Below are 14023 nucleotides of genomic sequence, written 5' to 3'. Positions count from 1 at the left end.
TGTCCAGTAAAATCCAGTAATATTGCTTGGTAACCAAAGCACATCAGGAGATTTCAAGGCTGCTGTATTTTCCAAGAGATTTGCAGGCTGCTGAATTTTATATGTTGGGTGTGGCATAAATATAAACTCCTGTTTACTTTAAGTCCTTCCCTTTCTTTTTTCAAAGTAGTGTGTGTTCAAATCTGCTATCCCCCCTACTACCCCTTCCCACCACTTAGATCTTTGAGCTCATATTTCAATTTATCAGTTATATGCAGTTCTTATTCAGGCCCAAATTATTTTCTGGCTGGTATTTCTGACATCTCTGCTACTCAAAAGGCATCACCCTTTCCACATTCCTTCTTACCACCTTCCACTCAGCTCTTGCTCCAGCTGCATCTTGGCTTATCTACCTGATCATGTCCTTCCCTTATTCTGAGCACCTCCATCTTCTTCATCAGACAGCAGACAAATAATCACAGAAGATTCTGAGTTGAAAGGAACCCACAAGGATCATCAAATCTAATTCTTAAGTGAAGGCCTGTGTGGGGATTAAATCGATGACTTAGGTGTTTTTAGCACCATGATCTTACCAACTGAGCTAAACTCAGGGTCATGTTGCTCTCGCCTGGGTAATTACCAGCCTTTGCCAACTGGGCACAAATACTTGGATCAATATGGTCCCGTCTCCTTAGTAAGACAGGGACATATTTTAGCTTAGTTCCTTGTTGCAGTTGATTGGATTTGATAGACCCAAACAGTTTGCTAACTTGCACATAGATGCTCAGTTGCTCACTTTTAAGGACTACACATAATGAGGATTTTTTTCAATAGCAACTTGGCACACATAAGTCAAGCACCTTGTTAATTTAGGTCTTATTTTGGTGCATGGGAGAATAAGTTTTTTTCCTATTGGGTATAGGCTAGTGGAAGATCTGTCCTTCCTCTCAGTTACAGAAGAACTTTGGACATGAGGCAGCAGTTACTCAGGAGCTGACTAGAAATAGCTCAGTGACAAACCAAAGTTAGAATGCTTCTGCTGCTGCCTTACCCAAAAGGAGTAAAAATAATCTCTCCCCATATCCACAAGCACATGCTAGGACATTGTGGTTAAGAGTGGAAAGTGGCTGTTTCAGTTGGTATAGTTGCCATCACTGTTACCTTGGGTTCATATTCTTTTTTATACACAGGAATAAAACTTACATTCATGTCACATTTTATTTTCCTCTCTTAGAATATGAGTTAAGCTAAAGTGTTACTTTCCAGCATTCAGAAGTGTTTGTATATTGTACAGTCTTGCAATGTAATATTTATTTCTGAAAAGTAGTGTCGGTTTTCACTATTTAAGGATCTACCTATGTACAGAGATTATTTGTGGCAATGTTGGTTGGTGCCTTTTGGTATCCAGATCAGTGTCTGTCTAGTTGCTGTTCTCTGACTGGAAAATGCTGTACATATAATAAATATTAATACAATAATTGTGTACGTTATTTAGCTCTTATGGTCTTTCAAGATAAGATGTGCTTTTTATAGGATAAAACCACAGAAGTTTTTAAGCACTTTGGAATCTTTTTCCCTATCTAATTTAATTAAACCACAATGTTCACCATACCTTTCACTAGCTTGGTGTGCAAGCTTAGCACGAGGACAACCATCCTAGCAGCAACAAACCCTAAAGGCCATTACGATCCCAATGAATCTGTCTCTGTCAACATAGCTCTTGGCAGTCCCCTGTTGAGCAGATTTGACCTGGTCTTAGTATTGTTAGATACGAAGAATGAGGAATGGGACCATATCATTTCATCCTTCATCTTGCAAAATAAAGGTAAGAGTAGTCTTTTTAAATCATAAGGTGTTTTGTTGGGTTGGGGATTTTTTGGGGTGGTGTTTTTTTGGTGGTGTTTTTTTTTTGTTTTTCTTTTTGGTTTGGTTTGGCTTTTTTTTTGTTGGTTTGTTTCTAGTTTTGTTGCTTGTTTGTTTGGGGTTTTTTTGTTGGGTTTTTTATTATTTTGTTTTATTTTCCTCCATTTTTTAGTTTGCTATTCTTGCATCTTTTGAATTAATCAGTGTTTACATTTTTGTCATGGTGGTTTTCTGCTTTATGGTTCTTCAAGTAGGAGTAATACAGATTACTAATTAATTAAAAGGGGCGAGCTGAGAACCCTCTACTTTTACTCTGGGATCATTTATAAGAGATTTCAGCCCAGGCTGCTCAGTAAGTGGATTGTTTCCATCTCGCACCTTTACGGTGTTTGATCTTCAGATCCTATATGCCTTGTAATTGTACTTTCTGTTAATCAGAAACTTAATTCAGGCAGAACAGATCAGATGCATGTGCTGCAGGGCTCAAAGAATGAGCAATAACATTCCCCATGTGGAGCTTTGTGCTCTGGAATGAGGAAAGGTAGTGTGATTTGATTTTGACCAGCCCCTTCCCCATCCCCGTCATGGAACATGGCTTAAATCCCCTTTACAGAAGAAGTGGTTAGAGGAGGCTCCTTCAGCTAGCTTTCTTTCCTTTCCAAAATATTTTGTTACAAAAAATGTTCAGAATATGGCAGGTAGCTCTTGGCTCCAACAGAGTAGGTGAAACAGGCAGAGGAGGTGCATACACTCATGTAGCATCTTTCATTCTAAAGAGCTCCTGAGCACTTGGCACTGCCTGTACCATCTGGTGGGCAGTGAGGCTGACAGCAGTTCTATAGAAATACTGGAGGCTTTACTGTGGATTTTGATATGGGAGGGATCGGATGGTGTGTAAAACTCTCGACTGGAATTTGACCACATCCTTGAGGACTAGTGAACGGACAACCAGTGTGCCCCAAAAGTACAGTAACGCATCTTTCATAGTCACCTGTCTGTTTAGCAGGAGTTCTTAGGAAGAAGCTTGATGCCTGTTGTTACAGAATTACTCACAAGGGTGTTGTAATGCAGGCTGCCCAAGCAAATCAGAAAAGCTCTGGACCATGGAAAGGATGAAGACCTACTTCTGCCTTATAAAAAGCATACAGCCAAAATTGTCTGATGAGAGCAACCTGATCCTTGTTCGCTACTATCAGATGCAGCGTCAGAGTGACTGCAGGAACGCTGCTCGCACCACCATCCGCCTGCTAGAGAGCCTGATACGCCTTGCAGAAGGTAAGGCCTTGGCATTTTTATTTTTAGGCTAACAATTAACCTTTATGAAATGAAGAGAACAGTATAATTATAGCCAGTAAGCAGAGTAGCAGCTTTTCCATGGAGGTAGGGATAGGTGATTCTTGTATGATCATGTTTTATCCTTCTCATCTAAAGAGCCTTGGGGTTGGAGATTTTGAGTGTGAGAAAGGATGTTACACTTAGACTATCAAAACCAGTTTTAATTTTGACATTCTTAAGTATATAATAAATACTAAAACCTCTGGAAGAAGTCACATTCAAGAGAAAAATCTCAGAAATTATGTGTCTTTATGAGAGGCAATCTCAGGAATTACGTGGCTCTGTTTCAGTCAAATATTTGCTTCTACTCTGAAATTAATATAACAAAATAAGTGTATTTTTTTCTTAAGTATTAATAATCCTAAAATTAATATCACATAAAAGATCACCTTTTTTTTGTTTCCTGAAGTATTAGTAGTCAAGCCCATATTTTGCCATACAACTCAAAAATTTCCAACTCTGAGTTCAATTAATATTTCATTTAGAAGAAAGAACCCAAAGTAAGCAGTCTCTGTATTAACATGGAACCCAAGGGAAGCAGTAAGACTCTGTAGTAACCTTTTATAAAATGACATATTAAATATTTTCAGAATAAATTTAAAAGAATGTACTGTATTCTGTATAGCAAGCATAAATGGCAGTGTAGCGCCTCCTACTTTAGATGTTTGTGTTTTGTTCTCTATTTTGAGGGAAAGATATTCTCCATTTAAGTGAAAGACAGTCCTAACTTTTCAAGATGCACATGTAATTTTCCCATTTAGTTTTTCTTCCCTTCTTATCAGTTCATGAGATTGGGCCTTTAGTAGGATTTTGTTCCTTCAAAGTATTATTTAGTTGATATTAACTAACCTGTCTTTCTATTCCTGAATAAGAACTGTGTGTGCTTCCACGGCCAATTAGGAAAAAGGCTTCATGTGGTAAATTATTTGCATTATATCTATTTACAAAAATCACTTTTATTTTGCTGACTGACAAAAGAGATGGAAGAAGAAAATTAAGCTATTGTAGAGAAAAGCATTTTAAATAATACCAACTCTCTGATACAGACCAGGTAGAGGAATACATTTTTTCTGACCTGTGATGCAGATGAGATCTCATTTTTTACTCTATGGTGATATGTGCCTATGTAGATAAGGATATTTAATATCACACTCTTTGTTGTCATATCCAGCACTTTACATTTTTTAACTGCTGAATTTTAAGCATCTTTATTCTGTCACTGTAACTGCACTTTGAAAATTACACCCCATTGTTCATGAGAAAAACTAATCCTTCCAGTTTCTGGTGAAATTGACATTGAAATCAAAATCATTGTATTTATTTTTAAGTTATGCCTGTGCAAGAGTGTTTGAGGGCTGAAGAAATTTGAAGAAATATCTTGTTCCTTCTAGTAAAAAAAATTGGTTTTTTACTTCAGTAACACTTGAACCCATTTATTTTTTGATAGCTCATGCCCGGTTGATGTTTAGGGATACTGTGACTTTGGAAGATGCTGTAACTGTAGTGTCAGTGATGGAATCTTCTATGCAGGTAAGGTTTCCTGCAGACACTTCCATTGCTGCAGTACCACATTTAAGGGATTCAGTTTTACATGTAGACATGTTCCATCTCCCTTCTTCTCATTGGAAAGGATTTCATGGATTCATGCAAAGTAGGCAGAGACCTTGACAAGTATTTTTTAGTCCATCTTGATTGTTAAAATCCTTAAACAGATATTATACTGAAAAATCTGGATTAGAATAAAGGCCTGCTACTGTTTTTATAGACTATTCAGACTAAGTGAAGTTTTGGCATACTGCTGGCTTTTGGTAGTCTACATTTTAAAGTCATTTTGAGGCAGAAATTTTGTGTATATCACTGTGTTTAATAGCCTCTAACAGGTTTTTCTTCCATGATACTGTATAGTCACTCATTAATTAGGTAGGAGAGAACCAAATGATTCTTTGGAGCATATTCAAACAGTTTCCTAGAACTACAATTTGTTTTGCGATTAAATAATTTTAAACTATGTTGGTAATAATAGTAAAACTCAGAACATTTAGAAGACAAATTTTATTCTTAGAAAACTTAAAATTCCAAAACTTTGTTTGGTCTGAAAATCATGCATTCCAGTTACCACATGGATTTATGTAATGTTTCTATGCAAAAAGACATTGAAAAAATACTAAGGGTTAGATTTTGGTTTACTGTAATATTATTGTTTGGTTTATTATATTATTATTTTGTTTACTGTAATATTATGTTGAAAAAGCAGCACATTTAGAATTAGTAAAAGAACTGTGAACCTGATAGAAGGGGTTTTTAGTAGAAATGTGGAAAATAATATAGACACTATTACTTCAGACAGAATATTTTTAACATAAATAAATCTTCAGGCTTTGGAGTAGGAAAAAAATTACCATAAGCAGATTATCCAAAGTTTTATGCATGGGGGTTTTTAGCACATCTGAAATGCTTGGGTTTGGCTGTGTCAGAGATGGTGTACTCCACTACTCAGCTGACTGATCTGATCCAAAATGGCATTTCCGATGTTCCTGTATAGGTTTATTTGAATGCTTTCAAATTAAAACAGTTTTACAGAGCACCTATTAGTTCAATGGGCCTGAAAGACCTTTGTGGAAGTAGATATGCTCCTTTTTTGGAGACAAAGCTCTTCAGGATAGATACACAAAGTCACATATGGCAGGTAGGCACTTGTGATCTCCCCTGTCCTTTCAGTGAGGGTTGAGAGACTAATTGCAGTTTGTGCCACAGATAATCTATTGCACAACGTTGCAAATGGAATTTGTCTCAAAAATACTACAGGGCCTGACCTTATTAAGTAGGAAAATTATTTCACTGTCTGCTGCACTTCATCTTGCACTGTTTTGAAGAGCTCAGCTTTTCAATGACAGCACTGCATCAAAGTTAATATATGAAGCTGTTGAAACTGCAGAAGATACAACGTTAGTCTTCATTAGATGTAATTAAACCTGTAATTAACTAGATGGAAAATTGATGGGACAGTGGTTTCAAATTAATATAGTTTTGAATATAAGAACTGTGAAATACAGATTTTATTTTTTTTTTGGTAACAGATCAAAAAGTGAAACATATGTATATAATAATAATGAATGTATCCTTTGTGTGTCTCTCTACCTTATCAGCACAAGTAAATGTAAAAGAATTGTTTTAACTGTTGGTCACTGATTCATTTTTATACAGTCCTGCCCTCAAGGGCTGCAAGTTGACCTGGCCAGGGTCAACCCACTACATTGTGTGTCTAATAAGAGTCGGTGAGAAATTTGCCTGAATTATTACTGCAAAAGATTATCTGGGAGTACTTGGTATGCTTACCATCTTTGCTTCACTCTTAGCTTCTTATGAGCAAGTAGGCAACATGTTCATTTCTGCTAGGAAAATGCAAATTTGAGATTTGCTATTTAAGGTCAGATTTTACTTTTCTTCTGATAAGTATGAATAATAACTGAAGTAGTTTCTTTTTTAAGGAAGTGGTTTATTTGTTCATTAAAAAATATAGAAGTGGCATGCAAAAGTTTATTTTCAGAAACAGATTCCTTCTCTAGAAAAAAAATCCCACAACATTTTGTACAGATACATTCTGTGTTTGCTGCCTAATTGTCAGTCTCTAGAATGAAGTTGTAAATGAGGAAATGTCAGTATCATTCTGGAAGGACTGGCTGCCACCTTTTAGCTCAGCAAACTCCCTCTTTGACACAGTCTTTGCAACTTCTACAATAAGTCATGTTCTTGCCAGTATAAAATTGAAATTCACAGTTCTGTGGCTGGGTATTTCTTGTGAGCTCTCTTGGGTAGGAAGACTATCACATTTTCATCATCAGCCAATTTCGTTGAAGTTTTTTTGTTTTGTTTTGCCCTCTAATTCACCTTTATATTTCTCTTTCCTACTTTGTTTTTGTAAGCATATTCCAAATCCCCCTGCTTGATCTTTTCTTTGCCTCATTTTCTCTTGCTAGCATTGCCTCCCTTCTTCTCTTGGTCATGCTTCCATCCTTGGTTTATTCTCTTTCCAACCCCTCTCCTTTTGCTCCTTTTTATAATTTGTCTCTCTATCCCTAGACATTTTACACCTTTCCTTTCCACTAACTTTCCACTAAATACTCAGTTTTAGATCCTCTGCCCTCAGTTTGCAGTGGTTTTGCCATTTGGTTTCTTTCCTCTACTCAAAATTATGTCTCAGAATATCAGTGGAGCAGGCATCTCAGAGACATGAGCGCCAGCACAGGAATGAAACTTCACAGATGTCTTAAATTCACTTGGAATTTCACATGCACACATAGTATTTAAAAGAAGCTCCTTGTGATGGCCAAGTAAAGGACTGAAATGTCAGTAAGGGCAAGACATTATTGCAGCCCATGGCTGTATATCTCAGGATATGCAACCACATAGTCCTCTTTTTTTCCACTGGGTCCTTAGCTCATATGTTGACAGTACTCAGTCTGAAAGCAACTATCTTCTGTCAGTGTTTTGCTCAATATTTTGTTTATTGCCTGCTGTCGTAAAGGTAATATTCTCAATTTCTAAAGTGTTTTTCTTTGGAATTCATCTCCAGTGGCCTTGAATATTTCAGAAATATTGATTCACCTATCTTCACAGAGTGCTTGTGAAATGATGGGATGGTGCTACTCCTCTTATCTGGAGCTGAATTATGTACAGTCCAGAAGAAATTGCCAACTAGATCATACCCCTGAGAGATGGCTGGGGCCCCAGTTTCAGAGTAGTAGCACTTTAAGTTAGCATGTTTTCTATTACCTACAATTTCCTTTTGTGCACATACCACATCAGGATCCCATATACAGATTTATTTTCTTTCTTTTCTTGACTGGCTCTTTCTGAATCACGAGAACTGGAACATACCATCAGCGATGGAATCTGGTCCTTTGATTTCATCAGAGATAGACTCTTGTCTGCTTTTTATTGTTCTAACCAAGAGACTCAGTCCCTGCCTCATTCCCTATGGATCTTCCTGAAGCAAATACAGTGGAGGGGTTCTGCTGGAGCCTTTTCCATGCCAAGAGACTGGTGTTTCTATTTGGAACAAATCTATCATGTTTCTGAAGTGATGGGCAAAAAATCCCCAAGTGGTAACTTCAATGGGATGCATTAAAGGTTGCATGGACAGCCTTAATTTTAGCATGTAGTTTTAGAGAATTTTAATTAGCCACAGAGTGATGGTTTTCAGTGTAATTTTTAAAATATAATATTTTAACATTGCAAAATGGAAGAACTGGAGTTACCACAATTGAAGATGTGTAATCCATAGGATGCCATAGGTAGCAATTTCTGAATCTAGAGACTTCGTTGACTTTTGCTATTGTGCCCATGGCCCTTGATACAAGTCTTGTTCATTAGTTATACTGAGCTTTATAGATTAGACAGGAATGGTAAATGCTAACTAATGTGTGACAAAGTAGAGGGTTTGTGGTGTGAGGTTTTTTTCCCAAAGAGCAATTAAGTGCAGAACTATTCTAGATTATTTGTGGTGGAAAAAAATCACTGTGCAGATGCTCTGTTCTGAATAAAAACTAACTTCATTTTTACAAGGTACAGCAAAAATTTTCCCAGATGAAAATCACTTCCAGTTCACTGGAATTATTCACAAATACTAAGTTACTCTTAAAATGCTATTTAGAAATATTTCTGCTCAATAATTTACCCTCTGCTGGTAAGTCTTAATATCCAGGTACTTTCTCTTAAGAAATTAGGCAAAGCTTCTCACAGTCAGAACTTCTTCTGTTAAAAAAATTCCTCACATGGGCACAGTTTTTACAATGTATTTGGAAAATATCTTCAATCTTAATTTTCATTTTCAGTCATGATTTTCTCAAGCTTTAGGTGGACTTCACATTCCATGTGTCAATAAAAATAAACAGGTGTGAGTAAACTGCAGGCTTTATAATGTAATTGTTTTATGTTTATGAACAATTTTGACCATGTGAGCAGATCTAATAGGATTATTTATGTGGATACAGTTAGCAAATAGTTGCTACCTTAAGCTTTAAAATACCTAAGGGAGAATTTCAGATAACATAGTCTCTGTTGTTTAAATTTAGTGCTTAATATAAAGGTAGTTTCCTATATATTTTTTTTTTATCTCCTTGGTGCCATAGGGGGGTGCACTTCTTGGAGGCATCAATGCCTTACACACTTCATTTCCAGAAAATCCAATGGAGCAGTACCGAACACAGTGTGAAATCATATTGGAGCGGCTGGAGCTGAAAGATCTTCTGCACAAAGAGCTACAAAGACTTGACAGGTTGTAATACACAAAGTAACAAATTAATTCAGAAGGGAAACAGAATTTGTTTCACAATTGTATTTGCAAGGGACTCCTTTAGAGAACATGGATAATCAGGGAGATGGTTTTAAAGCAGCACTCAGATCATTGCAAGATAACTTTTGCCTCTGGGTTATAGAATTTACAAATATTTTAATTAGTTCCCAACTCATATCTCAATATTATGCTCAGATAAGTTTCAAAAGTGCTTCTTAGAGTCAAAATACTAGATTCTGTAGCTGAGTAAATAATTCTATATAACTTTATGCTACTTGTTTGGTAAAATACAGCAGATCTGCTTCATAATTTTTTAAGCCACCTTTTGTATTGGGCTTGTCAGGATCCTTCCCTTTCATTTAATGGAAAACGTTAGCCTGAATCAAAGTTCTGTTCTTTTGAGTGACTTTTCTTTTTTACATGCTGAAATTTGCACTGTCACATCTCTAGTTTTCAGCTCACTGCAATAATCTTTGGGAAATCTATTTGTTGTTATTAATAGAAAACTTCTAATGAAAACTTTTAACCTGAGAGAAAAACTCTAAAATTGGAAGGAAATAAAATCTAAAAAAAAAAAAAAACCCAACCAAACAAAAAAGAAAAAACCCAAAAAACCAAACAACCCACATATTCTTCCTGAAATGAGATTAGGCTTTAAAGAAATTTGGTTTTGCTTTCTGTTAAAGGAAGATAAAAGATTAATTTTGTTGAAATTAATGGAAACAGCTGGGACAATTCACTTTTCCTTTGAATATTTTTGAGATTTATTTTGTAACTTATAGCAATGATGTGTTAACCACAGAGTCAACAGAAACAGATGAAAATGAGATATCTTCAGCAGACAAAAGCTAGTTTTAAGACAGAGGTAATTCATAGGGGTCATAGAAATGCAGAATGGGATGGGAGATCAAATACAAAGAGAGGATCAAGTCTGCATTTGACCTTCCTGGCAGGAGCACACAGTATCTCCTCTGAAGCCTTCTAATGATGAGAATTTTCTCTTGCCATTCTGCAGTCTCTTCCATGATTGCTCCACCCAATGCCCATAAGGGTTTTCCCAATATCCCACCAAATGGCCTCTGCTGCAAATTAAGCTGATTTTTTCTTCCCTCTCTTGAACAGCTTAGGGAATGCTAAATTAATGTCCTCTTTAAAACAACCCATTCTGTATTGTAAGACTTGTTCCATGCATTCCCCCTAAACTATATACCAATAAAACAAGCATGTATCATATATCTCATCCCTTCTTGATGAGTCATATAATTTCTGCCACCTTCCATTAAAAAATTAAGAATATAGATATTAGTAAGCAATTATAGTAATTATTCTAAACATGTCTATATAGTATTATATCTCTCCCAGAGCAGAGAAACTGTTTAGCAAAAAACCAGAATGCTGTCTGCCTTGGAAAATATGTGTTTAGGCACAATAGATGGAACATCAGCTATTCTGAGATTGGAGGGACCCCTCACTCAAGCACTTCTGTTGTTTTCGAGGGTCCTGATAATACTGATAGCCACAGAGAGTGATAATTTTTATAAGTGATTTGTGATGCTTTTATTCTATCATGTTTTTGACATGTTGAGTATTATAGTGATTATGAGAAAAACCCAAAAACAACCACTATTCCAAGTAATATTCAGGTTTTTAATTCCAATAACTCATTTGAGACTTTACCTGGCTCAGGATAAGATTTAATTAGGTTCCTGTTCTAGAAGATAGACTTACAGAATGTGTAAAAGCTGTAAGGGACTCTAGCAATGATTGTAAGTAGCACAAAGCTGTTTGTTTCTTTTTTTTTGTTTGTTTGTTTGGGTTCCCAAGAAAATGCAGTTTAGGTGGTTGCTTTCTCTGTCCATCTGCCTGCCTTCTATTGGGGACACTAAATTCTGTCACTTACTGTCAAAGGTGCTGAAAGATCACAGACTGCAACACCGGCTTTCAGAGATGTATGTGAAACTTAATAATATACTTTTGTGACCTAAATTTTTTGTAGCTTTCCACCAGTCATGCATATTATGTACCATTAATGCAATCAAGAAAGACATAGGAATAAAATTAATTTGCTATTGTTCTTTTTTTCATTGTATAGATTGCAAAAGGAAAATTCATGCCAGCAGCAGCCTGAAGAAACAAATTCCAGTACCACCACAAAGTGCTCAGATGAGGATGCATTTGGGCAGTCAAAGCAAAGGTCTCAGTCAGAGCCTTCATATCAAGAAGCGGGTAACTCAGGGCCACAGACACCTTTGCTTGAAGGCAGCTGTGAAGGGAATATTCATCCAGAACCCTTGTGCAACCCAGCACGTGGTAATAAGAAAAATACAAGCAGCCTGGCATGGTTTGACTACATGGAAGAGAGCAGCATTGATGCTGAAGAAAATTCTCAGAAGTCGTCTCATTTTCCCAAGATATCTCCAAATGATTTGGCTTCAAAAACTTCAAGTTCTGAAGAAAGATCTGCTTCAATATCAAGGAAGCAATATGGAGTAAGAGAGGCACCAGCAGCTGTGGATCTGCATGCTCCTCTGAAAGAAAAGGACAAAGTTTCCAAGTTAAGGAGGAAAAGGACTGAAGAACACAACTGTTCTTCTTCAGAAGATAATATTGCAGACCCAGCACCAAGAGCTAGTGTGCAGGATTCAGTTATTAGACAACATGCTTCTAGAAGCTGGAAGAGGCTGCACAGGGAGAAGTCATATGGATTCTTTACAAGTACACAGGACCCCAAGGCAAAGGCCCTTCCTTCAATACTACCTTCCTCTGGCCTGCCAGATCTCTCAAGTGATGCAGATTCTGTGCTAGAAGAGAACAGCATATCAGTAGCAGCAAAAAGTACAGCAGTTTCCGTAACAAAAAGAAGTAAAGATCAAGCAGTGAAGGAAACAAAGGTAGTGACTTCCAATGAGCAAGAAAGTAAAAGTCCCCCAGCTGCTAAACTAGCTAAATTTTCTTTCAGACCAAGGACCAAGCTTGATCATTCTTCAGAGAAGACAAATGAAGAATTTTCTCATTTTCTGAGTGAAACTAGTTTTAAGACAGGAGAGCAGCTCCAGGGAGAGCAGCTTCCAGAAGAATGCTGCCCACCTGAGAAAAGGAAGATGACATTGACTCACTTAGGAAAATGTAGTTTGGAAAAAGGATCAATTGATAAAAAAGGGCAGGAAGAGCAGCAGAGTCGGGCCTTAGGGAAGGAAATCAGAGAAAGCACAACAATACTCTCTGATGTCAGTTTTGATGCTGTGTCACCTCCACCCACTAAGAAAAGGGAGGCAGAGGCGAAACTGGGTGGTGCAAGCACAGGGAAGGTGCGCTCCAGCACATTAGCTAAGCTGTCCACTTTCTCCTTTGCATCACGTTCTGAGGCAAAATCGGAAACCTCACCTGCTGTTAAGAATGATACCAGCAAGGAAAACCACAGCCCATCGCTGCAGGTGCACGTGAGCAATCCTAGCAAAAGGAAGAGTTTTGCATTGGGAAATTCTAGTACAGCCAGAGTGGTCACAAAGACATCTCTCTTCTCCATAGCAGAGCTGGATGATGCTACATTAGATTTTGATTGGGATAAAGAGGTTAGGAAAAATCCAAGCATGTAAAATTCATATCCTCACAATTATTTAATATGCAGTTCTTCTGAATCTTCACCCTCCTATCACTTGTATCCATGGTTTTCAAAGCATTTCATAGAATCATCCCAGACCTGTAAACATTCTTTAAGGGCCATATATTTAACATAAGCAAGAACTGTGTGTGCTGCAGGCCTGATTTGGCTTTTAGTTTTCTAAACTCTTCCCAAGACTGTTTATCTCAGTTCACTGCTTTGGTTGAACTGCTGAACCCTAAAGACTTGTATAGCTATGTTCATGTGTCCAGAGTGAGTGATCTTGCAGAAGAGCAGTCTTAATTGACTTTATCCTTTATTTCATGTAATGGTTAGAACTACACGTTATTCAGCTTGTCCTTCCAAGTGACTGTGCCACTTAGAAAAATGATGGTGCTCAAGCTGTGTCATTCTATTTTGTTCATCTGTATGTGCTATTTGTCTCAGCATAGTTATCAATATTTTGATCTGTCATCATGCTATGGTAAATGTTTCTGTATTATGAGTATCATGACAACTTTGCTTCGTCTCTGATTTCTGTGGTCCTTGTCACAAAACTGATGCTGAAAACACAGATTGAGAGCTTTTTGTTTCTGTTTTTTACTTTTGGTTTTAAATACACTGGTTCAGATAATTGTGTCTGAGTTCTGGGTCATTTTGTCAAAACCCAACTCTGTAATAAACACACAGTTCCCCACTGCAGAGACAATGAATTTCAGGTGATTGAATGGGAATGGTTAGTAACCAGGGTAACTTTAATGCAGGCATTAAGCCCTGGCAGATAAACTACACTTCAAACCTAGCAGCACAGTGAAGAGCTTCCCTAGTGTAGCTGGATTCTGAGTCAGATAATGTTTACTTGGATATTTTAATTATTATTAGAGTTTTACTGCATCTGATATGTAGTTTGTCTTCTGTAGCATGCTGTATCTTGTGTCATACATTTGCCT

General features: G+C 37.0%; 1 protein-coding gene across 1 annotated transcript in view; it reads left to right on the top strand.

Annotated features, from left to right (window-relative positions):
* MCM9 (minichromosome maintenance 9 homologous recombination repair factor) overlaps positions 1–13707 on the top strand; it is a 48278-nt gene extending 34571 nt beyond the window's left edge. Inside the window, exons 9-13 of the mRNA XM_030267797.4 lie at positions 1602–1804; positions 2914–3117; positions 4625–4707; positions 9309–9454; positions 11565–13707. Coding sequence (XP_030123657.4) covers positions 1602–1804; positions 2914–3117; positions 4625–4707; positions 9309–9454; positions 11565–13068 — 2140 coding nt within the window. The 3' untranslated portion in view covers positions 13069–13707. The remainder of the gene's footprint in view (positions 1–1601; positions 1805–2913; positions 3118–4624; positions 4708–9308; positions 9455–11564) is intronic.
* The last annotated feature ends 316 nt before the right edge of the window (positions 13708–14023 follow it).

The sequence above is a fragment of the Taeniopygia guttata genome, chromosome 3 (assembly GCF_048771995.1).
Source record: "Taeniopygia guttata chromosome 3, bTaeGut7.mat, whole genome shotgun sequence".
NCBI lineage: Eukaryota > Metazoa > Chordata > Aves > Passeriformes > Estrildidae > Taeniopygia > Taeniopygia guttata.
This window is presented reverse-complemented; position numbering and strand designations above follow the sequence as displayed.